Source organism: Panthera tigris, chromosome B2 (assembly GCF_018350195.1).
Source record: "Panthera tigris isolate Pti1 chromosome B2, P.tigris_Pti1_mat1.1, whole genome shotgun sequence".
NCBI lineage: Eukaryota > Metazoa > Chordata > Mammalia > Carnivora > Felidae > Panthera > Panthera tigris.
The window spans coordinates 79,920,857-79,942,148 of NC_056664.1; the positions used below are offsets into that span (position 1 = coordinate 79,920,857).

The 21,292-nt window shown below is 39.6% G+C and overlaps 1 protein-coding gene across 1 annotated transcript in view; it reads right to left on the bottom strand.

Annotated features, from left to right (window-relative positions):
• MDN1 (midasin AAA ATPase 1) overlaps positions 1 to 21,292 on the bottom strand; it is a 173,180-nt gene that overhangs the window by 138,938 nt on the left and 12,950 nt on the right. The window contains exons 3-11 of the mRNA XM_042986808.1: positions 19,523 to 19,747; positions 18,901 to 19,008; positions 18,628 to 18,820; positions 15,861 to 16,103; positions 15,488 to 15,619; positions 12,690 to 12,793; positions 8,941 to 9,055; positions 4,356 to 4,549; positions 2,748 to 2,829 (exon numbers count right to left, since the gene is read on the bottom strand). Of these exons, the coding sequence (XP_042842742.1) occupies positions 2,748 to 2,829; positions 4,356 to 4,549; positions 8,941 to 9,055; positions 12,690 to 12,793; positions 15,488 to 15,619; positions 15,861 to 16,103; positions 18,628 to 18,820; positions 18,901 to 19,008; positions 19,523 to 19,747 (1,396 nt within the window). The remainder of the gene's footprint in view (positions 1 to 2,747; positions 2,830 to 4,355; positions 4,550 to 8,940; positions 9,056 to 12,689; positions 12,794 to 15,487; positions 15,620 to 15,860; positions 16,104 to 18,627; positions 18,821 to 18,900; positions 19,009 to 19,522; positions 19,748 to 21,292) is intronic.

The following is a 21,292-nucleotide window of genomic DNA, read 5'->3' on the forward strand; positions in this document are numbered from 1 at the left end:
TTACAGAACACCAGCTGGTGTCAGAGCAATGAAGAAGCAACAGGATAAAGCCAAAAGGTGGAACGTTCTGCAAAACGGGCCTGATCTCTTCAACAAGATAATATCTCTAGGGGTGCCTGGGTGGCTCAGTCAATTAAGTATCCAACTTCAGTTCAGGTCATGATCTCACAGTTTGTGGCTTCAAGCCCCATGCTGGGGTCTGTGCTGACAGCTCAGAGCCTGGAGCCTGTTTCGGATTCTGTGTCTCCCTCTCTCTCTGCCCCTCCCCACTCATGGTCTCTCTCAAAAACAAATAAACATTAAAAATAAAATTAAAAAAAAAAAAAAAAAGATAGTATCTGTAAAGAGGGGAACCCTGATAGTAAAAGCATTCTTAAGCTTATATGCACAGAAAAAAATCTGGGAGCGCCTAGCTGGCTTAGTCAGTAATGCATGTGACTCTTGATATCTGGGTTGTGAGTTTGAGCCCCACATTAGATATAGAAATTACTTAAAAATAAAATCTTAAAAAAGAGGAAAAATATCTGGAAGGAGATACACCAAGGTGTTAAAAGTGCTGGAGTACCTCTGAATGAAAGAATATTTTTATCACTTTGCTTTCCTATATTTTCCCATTTTCAACAATACATATATACTGTTTCTATATTAATAAAATACTTGTATACAAATGTTCAGGGCAGCATTATTCAGGTAGCCAAAAGGTAAAGATAACCCACATATCCATTAACGAATAAATGGATAAACAAAATGTGATATATTGATACAGTAAAATGTTATTCAGCCAAAAAAAAAGAATGAAGTATTAACTCATGCTACAACATGGATTAACCGAGAAAATAAGTGGAGTCAAAGAAGCCAGATACAAAGAGTCATGTATCATATGATTCCATTTATATGAAATGTCCAAATTTAGCTAATCTATAGACAGAAGGTAGATCAGTGGTTGCCAGGGGATATAGAGAGGGGAAAATGAGGATAATGGCTAATGGGTACATGATTTTCCTTTGGGGTGATGCAATTAGAGAGAGTTCTATAATTAGATAGTGGTGATGGTTCCATAATTCTGTGAATACAGTAAAAAACGCTGAGTTGCAAACTTTAATAAAAGAGTGGATTTTATTGTATGTGAATCATGTCTCAATAAAGTGGTTCTATGCAAACACACAGAATGACATTCTAAAACAGAGACTAAAGATAATAGGAATCCTATTAATGCCACAGTTTTATTTTAAAAATACAAAACAGGGGTGCCTGGGTGGCTCAGTTGGTTAAGTGTCCAACTTCGGCTCAGGTCATGATCTCACGGTTCGTGAGTTCGAGCCCTGCGTCGGGCTCTGGGCTGATGGCTCAGAGCCTGGAGCCTGCTTCGGATTCTGTGTCTCCCTCTCTCTCTGCCCCTCCCCCGCTCATGCTCTGTCTCTCTCTGTTTCTCAATAAATAAATGTTAAAAAAAAAATTTTTTTTAAATAAAAAACAAAGTTTTTTCTTAGAAAAATGAGAAATCTGGGGAATGAGAAGGCAAGTTCATGGGAGAGAAGATCGAAATTCAAGCAAGGACTGACACACAGCATTTCAGGTTCGGCTCCCCGTAAGTGTGAACTCCATATGTGGTTTCTTTCTACTCAAGCTAACTGCCAAACACAACAAGACACTGTAAACTCTCCTCAATCCTAGCTAACGGAAACCAGAACACTTTATAATCAAAAGTGGTTAGAGGAGCCAAGATGGTGAACAGCATGGAAGTTTTTTGTGTGTCTTGCGTCCATGAAATACAGCCAGACCAACACTAAACCATCCTACACACCTAGAAAACTGACTGGAGGATTAACAGAACAATCTGCACAACCTGAACCACAGAATTCAGCAGGTATGCGGCGCAGAGAAGTGAACCTGGGGAACGAGAAGGTGCAGGAAGGGAGGTGCTTTTGCGAGCAGAGTGAGGACGGAGACTGAGGAGGGGAGAATATGGGAAAAGCACCCCTCCCCAAAAGCAGCTGGAGATAAAGTGTTAAATTGGAAACAGCTGCAGGGACTAAACTCTAATCAAAAGTGGTCAGTGCTTTAAGAGCCCACAGATCTTCAGGCAGTATCACTTTTATTCCTAAACAGGCAGGAACAAATCTCTAAATCTAAAATATGGCAGAGTTGTAATTCAATAGGGTTTCACTCCCACATAACACATTTTTTCCCCAAGCCCCGCATACAAGGCTATACTTTGCAACCCCCACATAAATTTTTCTGAACAAAGTTAAAAGGTCCTACAGAGACTAGTGGAGGGATCAGACAAATAAAACTCTATCAGACAGACTATGAAATTATATCTAGGAATAAATATTGAACATTTTTTTCAGTAGGCACCACACCCAATGTGAGGCTCAAAACCACTACCCCAAGATCAAGATGCTATACTGGGCCAGCCAGGGACCCTTAAATACTAAACATTTTAGAAACGCTACATTTTACAACACTCTTATCACCTGGGAGATTTTGTTTTTATTTATCTTTAATTTCAGTGTCTGTTTTACTCTATCCAAACTATACTTGTTATTAGTAGTAACCTGTTTCAAAACCAAACATTTATTATGCACAATTAGTTTTAAGACATTAGTTCGGTTTTAACTAGCTAGGAATAATAAACACAAAAGAAAAATCCTGATAGCAGCCAAGAGACAGAAAATAAAAATGAAAATCAATAGCCTTATAGAGTACAGAGAAAACAAACAGGAAGATTCTGAAGATTCTCTTACCTCTTGAAAAATATTTAAGGATGCTGATGAAGACAGACTGTCAAAGCTATGAACGATCCTATTACACCAATTCAGTAGATCCCTTTAAAAAAAAAAAAAAAAAAAAAAAGCCAGGAAATAAAAGACCATAGGTCATAGACAACAAAGACATCAGCGTTAAATTCAATCCACTTAAGTCTGGAGACACCAGACAAGTCTCACTGTAACTCTGACATTGTGAAAATAAACAGAGCAGTGGAAAGAATAAGTGAGGGGGTCCCACTCCCTACCCCTACCAGGAAGTGATCTATCATTCACTTTACCCCAATCCATGCCAAACAAGGTTGAGGGGTGGCCAATAAGTTCTCAGAGCAAACTGAGGGGAACTGTCCATTTCTAATGCTCACTTCTCAAAGGGCAAGTCAACCATCAAGAAAAGAAAGCAAAGGCCCAGAACCCATACATATAAGCAAAATCCAAGTCTTATTTATGACCCCAAATGTAACAACAACAAAAAAAGCTAGTGAAAGAATTATGTCAGTAACTAGTCCCAACCTTCTAAAGTTATTTTTTGGGGGTGCCTGGGTGGTTCAGTCAGTTAAGCATGTGACTCACAGTTTGTGAGATCAAGCCGTGCATCAGGCTCCATGCTGATTGCGCAGGGCCTACTTGGAATTCTTCTCCCTTTCTCTGCACCCCCCCAACTAAATACAGATTTTTCTTTAAATAAAGTTATTATTTTTTCTTTTAAATTTTTTTTTAAGTAGGCTCCATGCCCAATATGGGACTTGAACTCATGACTCTGAGTTTAAGAGTCCCATGCTCTTAAACTGAGCCAGCCAGGTGCCCCCAAAGTTACTTTTTAAAGCTAAAATAACATTACCTATAATAAGCCTTCTCAATGATTAACTATAAGATCTGAAAACAGGATCGTACACCATGAAGCAGTTCACAGGTCTAATTTCAAAACCTGACCCCTCATAGCCATTTAGTGCTAGCTGCTAAGAACTTTAAAGGGAAGGAATTTTTACAATATCAACTCAAGAGGTGCCTGGGAGGCTCAGTTGGTTGAGGACCCAACTTTGGCTCAGGTCATGATCTCATGGCTTGTTGAGTTACAGCCCCACATCAGGATCTGGGCAGACAGCTCGGTGCCTGGAGCCTGCTTCAGATTCTATGTCCCCCTCTCTGCTTGCCCCTCCCCCATTTGCGCTCTTGAGCGCTCTCTCTCTCTCAAAAATAAATAATCATTAAAAATCAATCAATCAATCAATCAATAAAACATCAACTCAAGAGGCACCTGGCTGGCTCAGTCAGTGGAGTATGGGACTCCTGACCTTGGGGTCAGGGGTTCAAGCCACACATTGGGCATGGAGCCTACTTAAAAGATGAATAAATAGAATATCAACCTGAGTTGTCTGGGTGGCTCAGTCAGTGGGGTGTCTGACTCTTGATTTTGGCACAGGTCATGATCCCAGGGTTGTGGGATCGAGCCCCATGTCGGGCTCCACACTGAGCATGGAGCCTGCTTAGGAATCTCTCTCTCTCCCTCTGCCCCTCTCCCCTACTCTCTCTCACTCTAAAATTTAAAAATATATATACGTATACACTCAAGGTTTAATCCAGTACCTTAGAGACAACTCTCTTCCCTCAAGGCTTAGTCCTTTGTTTTCTCTTCTGGCTTCTGAAACTTCCTCAGGTGCCTGTTCACATGTAACAGAACTATCATTCTGAGAGTGATGTTTCTCTCCAGTAATTTGGATGTAAATGTCAAGCAAGTGATCAGTTACTGCCAAGAGGCTGGGATATCTGTTCTGAAGAACCTGACAGAGGGAGGAAAAAAAGCAAAGAAAATTTAGCAGCAGACACAGTGATTTTTAAAAGCACATGTGAACTCCTGCTGATATTAGTCAACCAAAAAATGAATTTCCCTCTAAAATTTGTACCAAGTACAGTTGTCCCCCCCCATCCACAGGGGATACGTCCCAAGACCCCCAGTGGATACGTGAAACTGCAGTTAGTATGAAACCCTATAAATACTATGTTTTTTTCCAAAACAGACATTCCTATGATAAAGTTTAATTTATAAATCAAGCATAGTAAGAAGTTAACAATAATTAATAATAAAATAGAATTATAACAATATGCTGTAATAAACATTATATGAATGTGGTCTCTCAGTATATCTTGTACTGGGGCACCTGGGTGGCTCAGTTGGTTAAGTGTCCGACTTCAGCTCAGGTCATGATCTCACAGTTTGTGAGTTCCAGCCCCGCGTCAGGCTCTGAGCTGTCAGAACAGAGCCTGCTTCCAATTCTGTGTCTCCTTCTCTCTGCCCCTTCCCCACTCACGCTCTGTCTCTCTCTCAAAAATAAAAACATTAAAAATTAAAAAAAAAAAAAAGAAATTTATTCAATATATTTTGTACTATGATAACGTAAAGTGATAAAATGCCTACATGAGATAAAGTGAGATGAATGACACAGGCATTGTGACATACTGTCAGGCTATTTCTGGCCTTCTGACAACATCAGAAGGAGGACCATCTAGACTGAGGTTGACCATGGGTAGCTGAAAGAACAAAAAGTGACAGGGATAAGGGGGAACTACTGTGTAAGAACTTATGCCAATACCCACACCCCTGTCACCCTCAAAGACCACAACTTTTTTCCTAGCCAAACGCAGTTATCTGGCAACCTCACCATTTACACAACCTAGGGTGCAGAAGCCAGATGGTAAAAGGGTGTCCAAGCAACATATACATCCAAGTCCTAGGAACTGACTCACTGAAAAATCCTGCAAGTACTACTTACTCTAATTTTTAACTTTATTTTGAGAGATAGAAATATCGTGAGTTGGGGAGGGACAGAGAGAGAGGAAGGAGAGAGAATCCCATGCAGGCTCCACGCTGCCAGCACAGAGCCAAATGCGGGGCTCAACTCACTAAGTGGTGAGATCATGACCTGAGCCACAACCAAGAGTCAGACAGAGGCTCAACTGACTGAGCCACCAAGGCGCCCCAATACTTACTCTGATTTTAAACAAAATTCTAGTAAGGTTTGTTATGTCATTTCTCAGCAGATGCAATCAGAAGCAGTTAATAGAAAAAGAGAAAGTGTGTAAAACCAAACCACAGTAAAACGATTAATGTTAAGTACTGATAAAAAGCAATCGATCTTTAAAAAGCAAACAACAGGGGCACCTGGGTGGCTCAGTCGGCTGGGCATCCGACTGTCCAACTCTTGGTTTCAGCTCAGGTTATGATCTCGCAGTTCGTGGATTCAAGGCCCTCCTCCAGCTCTATGCTGACAGCACAGTGCCTGCTTGGGATGCTCTCTCTCCCTTTCTCTCTGCCCCTCCCCTGCTTGCACGTGTACACTCTCTCTGTCTCTCTCGAAATACATAAATAAACTTAAAAAAAAAAAAAACTTTAAAACAAATAAAATTAAAATTAAAAAAAGCAAACAACAGAAATTAAAAGGCAAAAGATGTAGTCCTATTCACTTCAATAACTATTGAAAATTTTCTGCAGAATGATAATTAGTGCTCATGATATTGGTTCCAAGGTTTTATGATATGGACTTATTCAGGCAAATCTATTTTAAAAGGAAGGGAAATATGTATATATTAGAAATACTGTCATCCAGGGGCACCAGGCTGGCTAAGTTAGTAGAACATGTGGCACTTGATCTTGGGGTCATCAGTTCCCACATCAGGTGTATAGTTAATACAAAAAAAAATTTTTAAAGAAAAGAAATATTGTCATCCAATACATTTAAGTTACCTTGAAGGTATATTGTCATTCCAATTTGTATATGAAAGATGCACTTACTCTGTATACGTAATATACACATATTTACAAAGATAAAGAACTAAAACCTTTTAACAAATGTCATCTGAAGTGGCAGATCTCATAGATTTTACTTCTTCATGTTGTTTTATTGAAGGATTTTACAACAAATATTGCTGAAAACATTGAATATGGATTAAAAATTAAAACAGAAAAATAACAAAATCAATAAATTCAGTTAAATGGATACACGCACAGGTTTTTTAAATACAGAAGATAAATTTTTGTGTAGGGATGGAACATTTATAAAATTGGTCATATATATTCATGACCTTGGTCACCACAAAATATAGACTATTTTCATCACCCCTTAAACAAAAAGTTCCCTCATGTCGCTTCTGCAGTCAGTCCCTTCCCCCACACCCCTGCCTGTGGGAATCAGGAATGAGAATCCAATCCCTATGGTTCTGCTTTCAAGTCTGTCACATACATGTAATCATATAGGATGGAGCGTGTAGTTTGGTTTCTCTTACTCAGCTATTGTTTTTGAGATTCATCTAAACACCACTTCATGTATCACTAGTTTAATCCTTTTTACCGCTGAGTAGTAATTCCATTATATAAGTGTGTAAATAGTTAATTTGTAAAATATAATTTGTTATTTCAGCAGGACATCAAAGACAGCCTTCTAAGCATAAAATGAGTGGGGGTGACAGCAATAGAAATGCAATTCCTTGTACTTCCCATGAGGTCAGCATAGGAGATTATTGTATTTTCTAACTAATATACACAAGTGTTTTCGCCACCAGTCACTTATTCAGGTGAGTAAGAATTTATTAGTAAGTCCACAAGTTTAAAAATAACAAGTGAGCCTCTCAAGGTCAACTATTTAAATATGATATACTTCATATAAGTGATGAGGTGAATGCTCCTATGGTAAGTCCTGTGAACAGAATGACTCACAGCTGTTCATGACAGAAATGGAAAGATGAGCTTTGGCTTTTACTTTAAGTAAAGAAAACAAGTGAAAAAAAAATAAAGTAGCTGTAAATGTTGTTCTGATCCTTTCAATCCCCCAAAAAAAAAATCACACCTAAATGAGAACTTCAGACTCCTTTTTAAAGAACAGATGGCAATTTAGGAATGAAAACTAAACATTCAAAGGTCTACAACTGCAAAAGAAAAGAGCTGCATGATAACAGAGTAATACATCAAACAATTACAAACGGCCAGGCATAGTGGATGCTGGGGACACTGGAGGGGCTACTGTTGCAGGCAGCAAAATGGGGAAAGACATACACAGAAATAAGACACCTGGGAACCAGAGTGAGATAAGAAATTCACAAGTCCAAAACAGGCTGCAGGGTTATAAAAAAAAAAAAATCACACTGGCAAGACAAGGCTTCTGAGAGATTGCACGATCAAGCCTTCTCCAGTAATATGGTGAAGTAGATACCGCCCTGAAAAACCCCCTCTGCTAATAAACAACTAAAATATTTGATAACGTTGTCTTGTCACTTATTTAAATAAAAACTTATACCAAGAGTAAAGCATCCTTCCCATCCTTCCCATGCCTGAATGATCACTGACAATGCATTTCTCTAAGATGAAGCATTGTAGATTAGGAAGCTTTCCAAATGAGGGAGTAGATACAAAGGGAAAATAAGAGGTTAGCAGGGTGAGGAGAGGTATACCTCATAATGATTAAGGATAACCAGCAAAAACTAAAGTGAATCAATGTGGAAAATAAAAAATTAATAATTTATCTCAATTTTCATTAATACCCGGAACACAATGTACACTAAGTTGCTGGGTGTTAAAGACATTAGTTACAAAACAACTCAGTAAACAAACAAAAAAAGTTCTTTGGAAACAACGGAGAAAACTTAAATACAGTCTGAGAATTATATGGTAATGAGGATGGGGCACCTGGGTGGCTCAGTCAGTTGAGTGTCTGACTCTTGATCTCAGCTCAGGTCATGATTTCACAGTTCGTGGGTTTGAGCCCTACTTTAGGCTCTACACTAACAGTGAGGAACCTGCTTGAGATTCTCTCCCTCTCTCTCTGTCCATCGCCTGCTCATGCTTGCACACATGCACTCTCTCTCAAAATAAATAAATAAACCTTAAAAAAAAATGGTACTGAGGAATTACTGTTCATTTTATAGAGTATAATAAAGTTATTGTGCATGAAAATGAATTTAAGTTTTTAGAGATGCATAAGTATGAAACGTTTGCTTTCCAATATATTCGCAAATAAATACCAGATGAAGTTAGTACAGTAAAATGTTAGTACATTAACTATTAATGAGTATTTTGGTGATTCATTACACCATTTCCTCTATTTACATGTATATCTGGAACTTTTAACAATAAAAACTAAAGACGAAAAGCATCTGTACTTTCTCACTAATAACTACATACCTCATTCAGTTCTTTCTTATCCATGTTATCCATGTGAATTTTGGTCCAATATTTGTCTAGCAGAGCAGCATGACTATTTAGAGGTCGATACCAATTTCCTCCACAGCTCAAGAGTCTGTATTTCAAAATAAAAAAAAAAAATTACACAAAATTCCCAATTTTAATCTTTTTTTTTTTTTAAACTTTTATTTATTTTTGAGACAGAGAGAGAGAGAGCATGAATGGGGGAGGGTCAGAGAGAGAGGGAGACACAGAATCTGAAACAGGCTCCAGGCTCTGAGCAGTCAGCACAGAGCCCGACGCGGGGCTCGAACTCACGGACCGTGAGATCATGACCTGAGCCGAAGTCGGACGCCCAACCGACTGAGCCACCCAGGCGGCCCCCAATTTTAATCTTTAATTATGCCTCTAGTTGCCCTTGCTAGACAATATCTCATATATGAATAATACTCACAACCCCTTCTGGTGCCAGATACTAGTATGTTGGGCTCATAGGGCAGAAGACAAATGAAAGGCTGCCAACTGACCCAAGTCTGACTCTTCTCCTAAGGGGGTACAATAGAGCTTTAACCAAGTTATTTTCTTAATCTATATATTTTATTTTTTTCTTCTAAATATGATATATTGTCAAGTCAGCTAACATACAGTACACACGGTGTACTCTTGGTTTCGGGAGTAGATTCCCATGATTCATCACTTATATACAACACCCAGTGCTCATCCCAACAAGTGCCCTCCTCAATGCCCATCACCCTTTTTTCCCTTCCCTCCTGCCACCTCCCCATCCACCCTGTTTGTTCTCTGTATTTAAGAGTCTCTTATGGTTTGCCTCCCTCCCTCTCTGTTTGAAACTATCTTTTCCCCTTCCCTTCCCCCATAGTCTTCTGTTGAATTCTCAAATTCCACATGAGTGAAAACATGTATCTGTGTTTCTCTGACTGACTTATTTCATTTAGCATAATACTCTCCAGTTCCAGCCACGTTGTTGCAAATGGCAGGAATTCATTCTTGTCATTGCCAAGTAGTATTCCATTGTATATACAAACCGCAACTTCTTTATTCATTCATCAGTTGATGGACATTTGGGCTCTTTCCAGAATTTGCCTATTGTTGATGGCACTGCTATAAACATTGGGGTACATGTGCCCCTGTGAATCAGCACTCCTCTATCCTTTGGATAAATCCAAAGTGCTATTGCTGGGTTGTAGGGTAATTCTATTTTTAATTTTTTGAGGAAACTCCACACTGTTTTCCAAAGCAGCTGCACCAGTTTGCATTCCCAAAACCAGTGTAAGAGGGTTCCCGTTTCTCCACATCACCGCCAGCATGTTGTTTCCTGAGTTGTTAATTTTAGACACTGACTGCTGTGAGGTGGTAGCTCAATGTTAATCAAGTCATTTTCTAATCACTGCAAATGATTTTATCAGGTGTTTTGATATTTTTTTAATTAAAAAAAATTTTTTAGTGTTTATTTATTTTGAGAGAGATAGACTACAAGTGAGGAGGGGCAGAGAGAGAGGAAGCCACAGAATCCAGAGCAGGCTCCAGGCTCCGAGCTGTCAGCACAGTGCACAACGCTGGGCTCCAACTCACAAACCGTAAGATCATGCATGACCTAAGCGGAAGTCAGTCACTTAACTGACTGAGCCGCCCAGGTGCCCCATCAGGTATTTTAATACACATTTCTCTTCCTTAAGACATAACTTTAGGAAAGAGAAAACATAATCCAAGGCCGCTAGCATTAAAAGTAAGTTCACTGCTGGGGCACCTGGGTGGCTCAGTTGGTTAAGCATCTGACTTTGGCTCAGGTCATGATCTCACAGTTCAGGGGTTGGAGCCCTGCAGTGGGCTCTGTGCTGACAGCTCAGAACCTGGCACCTGCTTCAGCTTCTGTGTCTCCCTCTCTCTCTGTCCCTCCCCCACTTGCGCTCTGTCTCTCAAAAATGAATAAACATTAAAAAAAAATAAAGTTCACTGCTTATTACCAAAAGCTACTATACCAAAATTATTAAAACTTTCAAGAAGGAATATTCATTAAACACAGACTCTGGCCAAGCCACAAGCCTACACCCAGGCCATTTCACATAATCCTCACAACTTCCTAAGGAGATGGTACCCTACTTTTCTTCTAACGCATAAAGGAGGATGGGGCACCTGGGTAGCTCAGTCGGTTGAGTGTCCAACTTCGGCTCAGGTCATGATCTCACAGTTCATGAGTTCAAGCCTTGCATCAGGCTCTGTGCTGATGGCTCAGAGCCTGGAGACTGTTTTGGATTCTGTCTCTCTCTCTCTCCCTCTCTCTCTCTCTCTCTCTCTCGCTCTCTGTCCTTCCCTGGCTCTGTCTCTCTCTCAAAAATAAACATTAAAAACAATTTTTTTTAAGAAGAGGCGGCAAGGTCCTTTGATCACTCAACTATGACTGTAAATGGAAGAGCCAACAACTGAATTCAAGTCTGTCTGACACCTTTCTATGATGTCCCAGGACTTTCTGAGACATGAACATAGCAGGAAAGAACTTCACTGTTTCTATGAATGAAACCAGTTATTTAGGAAAAAAAAAGCAAGGCCTAGCAAAGTGCTCCTTGAAAACCTTTAGGTTAACTCCACCCTCCGTCTGTAAATGTTCACTGAGGCAAACACTAATTTAACCACCACTAAAATACAATGTGACATTAGTGTCATTCTTGGGCAGTTTAAGACCGTGGGAAAGCTGTAAAGACACAGACTAGCAGTAGGAAATAAACCACTACATCCATGTTGTTATAAAAGATAGACAAGAACATATACTAAATTCGTTTAGGTTTTATTCCTTTGTTGATGCTTATGTTCAATTTTTTCACTGGTTAAAATTTACAGGTCATCATCATCACCATCATCGTGGCTAGCCATTAGTTGGGCACTTATTATGTGAAAAGTCTTTAACATAAGTTATTTCATTTAATCTTTACCACCTACACCAAGTCATAAAGTAGGTATTATTAGCCCCATCATTATCAGACAAGCAAGATACACACAAGTACAAAATGTAGTGTCAGGACTCAAACCTAGGGCTGTCTGACAACAGTTCCACTGGTGATTATTTCTGAAAACATGAAACAAGGTGTAGTTTTAAAAAACTGGATATTTTTAAGTGGGGGGAAAAAAACCCCTCTCATTTTCTGATTTAATTATCTCTATTTAAAATAGGAATAAAGGGGCACCTAGCTGGCTCAGTCAGTACAATATGCAATTCTTGATCTGCAGGTTGTGAGTTCAAGCCCCATGTTGGGCACGGAGCCTACTTAAATTTTAAAAAGCTACAGGGGCACCTGGGTGGCTTAGTTGATTAAGCATCCAACTCTTGATTTCAGCTCAGGTCAGGATCACAGCTTGTGGGATCAAGCCCCACGTCATGCTCTGTGCTGAGTTTGCAGCCTGCTTAAGATTTTCTCTGCCACTCTCTCTCTCTGACCCTCTCCCCCACTAGAGCACTCTCTTTCTCTAAAAATTAAAAACAAACCAACAAACAAAAAAAAAACCTCCAGTAATCAAAGACAAATGGTGTAAAGACAAATGAACAACAGAACAAAATAGAGAGTGCTGATATAGAATCAGGTATTTTTAAAAATAAGTAAGGAATGAAAATTGGATCTATCATCACTTGCTTAAGGTGGGCCCAGGAAACTCTATTCCAGGGATTTTGGACTCTAGTGTGGGAATGTATGAGGAAAAGCCTCCACAGTGGAAACAGAAAGGTTAATAGGACATACCTCCTAGTTGCAAAGAACTGAAATCCAGGAGCCACTTTCAGACAGTCACCTCGGCCGGGAATCAAGAGCTCTCCGTTCTCCAAGAGAGGGATCAGCACAGAAACCTAAATCACAAAACCCCACTGATAAAGCTATTAAAGCAACAACAACAACAATAAACCCTTCTCTCCAAATGATGAGCACATCTGTAAAGGAAACCTTAATTCTCATAGCATGAACTGGGTCCAAAAGGCAGGTAGGAATGTCTGAGCCACCTATACTCTGACAGAATGATTTATTCATTCAACATTCACTAAGTGCCTACTATGGACTAGAAACAAGCCAGACACTAAAAATCCAGGCATGACTGAGGCTTTACAGCCGAGCATCTGATGGAATAGCCATGCAAACCACCATACAGCATGACCCCAGAGCTGAAGATAGAGGGTGGCTATGAATCAGAATGGAATGGTGTAGAAGCAGGGCAGTGAAGCCATCCCAGAGGTAATGATATTCACTCAGTCTTAAATCTGACCAAGAATTAGCCAGGTTTGGTGGGAGAGAAATGGCACAAACTAAACTCCATGTAAAAATATTCAAATGGATAAAAGTCTTTGTTCCTAAGAGTATGTCATAAAAGGATTCTGTTGTTAGGGCAGAATGTGCATATGAAGTAGTGGAAAACTACAAAACTTAGAGATAAATGACTAGGGGTCTCCTGTGCTGACTAGGATACATCAAACTTCTGGCTTGCTAACTGTGGCAGAAAAGGTTGTTCTGAGAACAAGCAGACAAGCTCCATTTTGGACATCTTGAACTTCCACCAGCTAAGGGACATTCAAGTAGATATTTCCGACAAAAAGGTGGACGAGACATATGGATCTAGGGAACATGAGTTTATACAGGAAGTTTAAAAAGAAAAACCAAAGTAAGAAGTCCAAAGAGTCCAGTCTATACAAAATGGGACTCAATGTAGAATTTTATGATGTTTATCAAATATTGGCAAAGGGAGACCAAGATAGAAACTGTCAGTTTGGTCTTGAATCAGGACCTGGTCATCAAGGAATATAATTAACTATAGGACAGGGATGGATCCCTAGGCTCCATCATGGCCTGGATGGACTATCTCTTATGTTCATCTATCTTCTTTGGCTCTAATTCCACAATCCATAATCCTAATGACTTCCCAGGTACCCTGGTATCTAAAAAACATGCCAGGGAAGACAGCACTAGAAAATGAAAAGCCTTAGTTTTGGTGTGGAGAGGAGGAAAAAAAAAATGAAGAAGAAAACAGAAAAGAAAGTGAAAACCCTCAGCAAATATTTGGCCATGTGGTTTATATTTCAGTTGTATTATTAAGTCTCATTTGTAGGAGTCAGCCTTAGCTCTGAGCTTATTAAGAAAACTAAGTTTCCGGTCCTATAAAACTGAGCATTAAGACCTTAGAACATGGTATGTCAATGAGACTCAAGAAACAAAACAAAAAACAAAACAAAACAAAACAAAACAAAACAAAAGGGAGAGAGAGAGACAGAGACCCTAGAACATGGTAACCATATTATGAGGCCCTACCTGGGCCAGTAATTCCATTACATCTTTACTTCATCAGACTGTAAAATCATCGCAATACACATGTATTTATAGCTACTCCTTCCCCTTCATATTTTCCTAAACCTACACATACAAACACACACACACTCTCACGTTATTCTCCTATCCAAAAGGTACTTTAGGGTTCATGATTAAAAAAAAAAAAAAAAAAAAAAATTAAAACCAATCTCAGGAAAATGTGCCCAAGGAAGAATTTTTCATTCTGCAATACATTTTTTTGTCATACTTTACAAAATATAGAGGAAACATGGACTGCCTGCATAGCTATTTTGATACACATAGAAAAGTAATCTTTAAAAAATAAAAATATACGTCCAGTAGATTTTCCTTAATGAAACCAAAACAAGATACTCTTGTTACATCATCTCTTCTTCATCTGTCCTCAGCCCACTGCTCTATGGATGCCATAGCTAGGAAGTAGGGTCTCAAAGTTCTCAGTGTATCTGTAACATTGGTAAGATGTTTCCCACAAGGCCTATTCTTGGAAAGGTTATGAAACTAGTCACATAATTTAACTAAAGGAGGAAAAAACTACAGTGAAATTGGTCACATATCCGATTATAGTAGTTTCCCCTATCCACACAGTGTATGTTTCAACACCCCTGGTGGATGTTTGAAATTGTGGATAATACAGATCCCTATTTACAGTATACTTTTTCTTACAGAAACATACCTATGATAAAGTTTAACATAAACTGGCAAGGTAAGAGATTAACAACAATAACTAACAGTAAAATAGAGTAATTCTAACAATATACTATAAAAAATATATGTGAATGGAGTCTCTCTTTCTCAAAGTATCTTATTGTACTGTACTTACCCTTCTTGTGGAGATGAAAGATGATAAAATGCCTAGGTAACAGTGAGGTGAATGACCGAGGCACTGTGACATAGCGTCAGGCTACTACTAACCTTCTGAAGACACAGGAGGAGAATCACTTGCTTCAGGACCGTGGGTAACCACAGGTAACTGAACGGCAGATAAGGGGGGACTACTCTACTGAATGAAACAGCACCAGTGGAATTTTATCAATTTTCTATCAAAAAAGAGACAAGCCAAGTAATCCTACCTCAAACCAGGTTAGGTAGGCAACCATGAATGAGCTTCTTGCAAAACATACCATCTCAAATCAAACACCTCGCAGAATCACTATTAACCAAATGCTCTTCAAAGGTAGAATCAGCAAATAATTAGTGAGATGACATACCACATCTAAAGGGGCATAGTCAATATCCTCCAGAAGGATCCAGTGTCCCTTTGTGGCTGCCTGTGTCAGGGTACCAGGTTGCCACACAAACTCTCCTGGGACATCTGTGCAGCGATACATTCCCAACAGCATCTACAGGAAGAGGTTAAAGTAATTACTGACACCACACATCTGAGATACCAATTGCTATAACCTTTGATTAATGGTTAAACTTCTATACAGAAATAAGCAGGCACTTGAGGTTTTTACAGCTTGGTCCCATCAGTTATGAAGAAGACCAAGGACTATTCTCACATCCCTTAGCAAAAACAATACTTTAATGCAAACATTTATAAGCATGCTAATCCACCAAAACCTGCCATTTCTTAATTACCTTACTGTCGGTCTGATCTCCAAGCTGGACTTTAAGAAGCTGAGGGGGCTTCCTTCTACCCGTCATTGCACCTAAGTATTCAACTAAGGAAGTTTTGCCACATCCTATCGGTCCTTCCAACAACACAGCATTCTGAGAAGCCACTGCCATAGCCAGCGTCTGAAGATTTTTGCAGATTGAATCAACCAGCACATAAGACCTAAAGGCCAGCTCCTGTTCACGAGAAGAACTTCTGTTACTAGCCTAAGGAGGCAAGTGAAAAATAAAAGGCATGTCAACAGTCTTTCCTCCAAAGGGTACACATTAGTTTCTACAACAATGCTTCCACTGACCTTTACATAAACCTCTAAATTACTAGTATCAGAACTATAGTAACTGTAGGTAGGTTATCCAAAATAGGATCTTTTTCCTCCTGGCACAAATTTGCTAACAAATTTAAGGAAAGTCTCCCAAAGTTTAAGAAGTCAAAAAAGTTGACACATGAGGGATGGGGGCAAACCTAATCTCATGAAGAGATTTTTATTTGTTTTCCTTCCTCTCGCCACATTCTAAGATTTTGTTATCTAAGATCAAGAATGTAAACAATAGGGGCGCCTGGGTGGCTCAGTCGGTTAAGCGGCCCATTTCAGCTCAGGTCATGATCTCGTGGTCCGTGAGTTCGAGCCCCGCGTCGGGCTCTGTGCTGACAGCTCAGAGCCTGGAGCCTGTTTCAGATTCTGTGTCTCCCTCTCTCTGACCCTCCCCCGTTCATGCTCTGTCTCTCTCTGTCTCAAAAAATAAATAAATGTTAAAAAAAAAAATTAAAAAAAAAAAAGAATGTAAACAATAGGGGTGCATGGCGGGCTCAGTCAGTAACAGTATGTGTCTTGGTCTCAAGCTGCATGTTGGGCATGGAGCCTACTTAAAAAAAAAAAAAAAAAAAGAATGCACACAACTATTTACAAATCAGGGAAATCAAATCAGGGAAGTATGAACACTAAAACGATGTTTTGTATTATAAAATTGTTACATTTTTTTCAGGTGTAATAAAGAATAATGGCTTTTTTAAAGTTCTTTTCCTTTATACATATTGAAATATTTAGGCACGAAATGATGTGACATCTGAAAGTTGCTTCAAAATAAGATGGTGTGGGGAGAGTATGCAGTAGTATAAATGAAAGATAATTAACCATAAATTTATAATTACTGAAGCCAAGTGATGGGTACATGGGGATTCATCACACTACTTTTTCTACTTTGGAATATGTTTGATATTTTCCATAACAAAATGTGAAAATGTGAAAAATAATAACTGCTCCCAATATGTTTAATGGATAGAGTTTCAGCTTTGCAAGATGAAAAAGTTCTGGAGTTTATTCACACAACAATGTGAATATATTTACCACTGAAGTGCATACTTAAAAATGTTTAAGATGGTTGGGGCGCCTGGCTGGCTCAGACAGTAGAGCATATGACTCTCGATCTCAGGGTTGTGAGTTCAAGCCTCAGGGTGGGGATAGAGTTTACTTATTAAAAAAAAGTTTAAGATGGTAAATGTTGTACTTTACTGCATTAAAAAGAATTTCAAATAATAATGTACCTAATATAATATAGGAAAAAAGATCTCTTGGAAAAGTGGAATTTTAAGAACTTTTAAGGAATAGTAACTTCTCAAACATGGCTAGTCTCCTATAGATATGTGAAGACAAAATGAGATTCAGGGCCGAAGTTCCTGAGCTCTCTGCAGAGCTGTTACTCTCAGCAACTTAGCAGGGAGGCTGGGCCATAGCACCATTCTGTACTTCTGCCCCAGTGCCTAGCCACTGGTACTCAACATCAAACCTACCACAACTAGAATCTTTCCCTATGTTAAAATTCTAATGCTCCAAACCTTATCTATATTAGAAAAATGGTTAGGGTTTGGGGGATCTTAGTGACTAGAGGGAAACACAAGGGCCTGTGGAAGCGCTGGTGTCCTAGTGCTAGGTACGTAGATATATTCAGTTTATGAATAATCATTGAGCTGTACATTTAAGATGTGCATTTTTAAAATGCATATTATGCTTTTTTTTTTTTAAACTGTACTACCTAATGGATAAACCAATGGTTCAAGGAATGACCCAGGTCTTCTTCCAAAAAGAAAACTGGGTGAACCTGACCATCACACAAAGTGACAACTAACTAAAAACTGGCTGCGAATAGCTTCAGATTACAGAGCTAGATTTTGATCTATAAGCTTTTCCAAAGTGTGGGTCTGGAGCCATATTGTTGGAAAGAAGCTCATTTCATATGACAGGGGGAAAGCTCACTACAGTTACTAGTCTCCTACCTAACAAGCAAAAAGAATATTCTGAAAAAAAGAGGTTGCTGGGAGTTATACCTGGGCCTGGCACCGTCTCTACAAAGGGCAGACCATGGGTCTCCGGGCCAGTCATTCTACCTTTGTTTTACATAAATATGGTATCACAACATGCGCTACCCAACCTCACAGAGTTACTGTAGCAAGTAAATAAGAGAGTATATGGAAGTGCTTTGCTAACGTTAAAAGCATCACATCGACATCATTAGACTTTCTAATTTAACATCAAACAGAGACAAAGAAACTATCAGAGAAGAGGACCCTGGGTAAATTTTCCTTAATCTGTTCTGAATAGTTCTGTACATGGAACAGCAATTTGGAAAACTCAACTCGGCTCACACCTATAACACACAGTCCAGCCAAGGAAAAAAGCACACTCAATGTTTAAGAGGGGAGAAGAGGACACACATCCCACTAATGCCAATATACCTGCTCTCCAGGGGCTGGTGGCTGCCCAGGCAGCACCACGCCACAGACAGCAGTCACCCTGGCAGAGAGATCAGCTGAAACAAGATGGCCCTGTAAGTACTGCAGCTCTTTCTCCTTACGCCAAAGGGAGGCTTCTGGATTAGCCAAAACCAAGGCCTTCTCCAAGTCCTGCAGCTGGGCCTCTTCTAATAACCTGAGGAAAATGAGTATCTCATTAGTTACTTTAATGCACAGTAAAGCTACATCAAGATCTCCAGGAATCCTCCTTCTTACCTTAACCTGAAATGGATCAGTTCCTCACTATTAAAAATCTTCTTAAGGAATGATAACTTGTGCTCTTCATTCATACAGGTGACCAAAGCAAGACAATTGGCTGTGTACCTGGAGAAAACCAAAGTATACATAAACTTAGGAAAAGCAATTGATTCTCAAGAAAAAAGAAAATTTTCTCGCCAACTAAACATTAGAAAAGGGAATCTTAGGAGCGCCTGGCTGGCTTAGTGGGTAGAGCATGCAACTCTTGATTTCAGGGTTCTAAGTTCGAGCCCCATGTTGGGTGTAGAGATTACTAAAAACTTAAAAAAAGAAAAACTTTAAAAAGAAAAAAAGGAAATCTTATAGAATTAATACATTTCAATACATTTGAGAGTAGAAAATACAAATCAAGTATGATGAATTCACCTGATAGAACTTGAAAAAGGTAGAACTCCATTAAGTATCATCTCATTTGCCACTGAGGAGATGCATGATTAAGCAAAGGGACAAGGAACCCAAAAGGCACCAGAACAAAAACAACACATTTTACATAGCTTCCTTTCCTGCCTCATCACAGAACTCTACACTCCTTATACCACCCCCACACTTGAAGCACCAGAAAATTCCAGGAGCTACACACCAGCGGACCAAGGTGTCATGGCTTCTGAGGAGAGGGACACACACACTCCAGTCCCAGAGCTCCCGGAACACAGACTGCTCGTTCTGCAGAAACTTGTAAGCTGCTTCCATTAGGTCCCGGAGCTTCATCCGCCTGCGCCCATAGCGGACTGGATTAGCATCTGAACTCTCTAGGAAGAGTCTTTGGAAGACTGGAGAAGTGTCCTTGAAATACCTCAGGGCAAACCTTCAGAAAAAGAAATTTTTTTCATTTGTTGGTGAGGATTTCAAAGTATGCTTTTCCACTTTGAGACAGGCCAGCAGAATACAACAGGAATTTCCAAGGGTCTGAGAATAAAGAGACAAATAGTGAAGCTACCCAATCCTAAGACTGTATCCTGTTCAAATTTAGGAACCAGGACAATGGCATGAGATGTCTAAGAGAATACAAAACCATAGGTACTTATTGCAAGTGTTTTCCACTGAAAATGCACTAGTTTTCAATAAACATTTATTGACCTCTCACTAGAAGCCAGATGCTGTTAAGTTCCAGGAGTACAAAACCAAGGAGATACTTTCCTTGAGGAGCTTGCTATCTACCAAGGAAGACAGTCGCTTACAGAAACAAGAGGCACAAAGAAAAAAAGATTCAGCTAAACCAACAGGGCTGGGGCGGGGGGGTGGGGGGGGAGTCAAGAAGAGATGCTTTGGTTGCATCTGAAGATGAGAACAGATTTCTGTGGAACACAAAAGGAAGGCAGTAAAACTGGAAAAGATGGACAAAAAGATGGAAGGAAGTTCTTTATACATTCTGGATATTAATCCCCTAATGGATAGGTGACTTGGAAATATTTTCTCCTAATCTGTACGTTGTCTCTTCATTCTTGTTTCCTTGGCTGTGCTGAAGCTTTTTAGTTTGATATCCCATTCGTCTATTTTTGTTTTAGTTGCTTGTGCTTTTGGTTTCATCCAAAAAAAATCACTGTGAAATCTAGTATTAGGAAGCAATCTCTTCCATCAGCCTGTTCCAGAGTTGCAACCTTTTACAATAACTTAGTGAACTAGTGGTCAGTAACAGAATCTTCAGGAGCCCACTGGGAATGCGACAGAGCAGCTGCAGGGGCCATTCGAATCTGCTTTCCAGAGCAACTTGCACTGAAGCACCAGGGAAACATACCCCACATCGCTGGCTCAATAAATCCCCAAACATAAAACTGTTATGAGAGGGAGAGAGAATGAGAACTCAGGAGATGGGTGGGGAAGGCTTAGACTTCCACAAGCAATCCGGGCAAACAGAAACAGAGGCTTGGTAAGTTAACACTCACAATATTCTGAAGACGACTGGACAAATGGGACTTAGAAGATTCAGCTGTGGCTCAGAAGAGACCTGGCTGGAGCGCCTGGGTGAACCAATCTGTTGAGCGACCAACTTTTGATTTCAGCTCAGGTCATGATCTCACAGTTTGTGGGTTTGTGAGATTGAGCCTTGTGCATCGGGCTCTGTGTGGACAGTGCAGAGTCTGCTTGGGATTCTCTCTCTCTGCCCCTCCTCTACTCACATGCATATACACTACCTCTCTCAAAATAAATAAAAAGAAAAAGAGAGAAACTTGGCAGAGTGAGAAAAAGAAAAGAGATTTAAGAGGTAACATATCACATTGTTAATAACAGTTATCTCTAAAAAGTAGGATTTCAGGGTGCAATTCCAGGACTTCCACTTTTTGCAATTCTGTATTGTTATTATTTAAATGTATCACCTTTGAAATTAAAAACAAAAACAGGACTTTTTTTT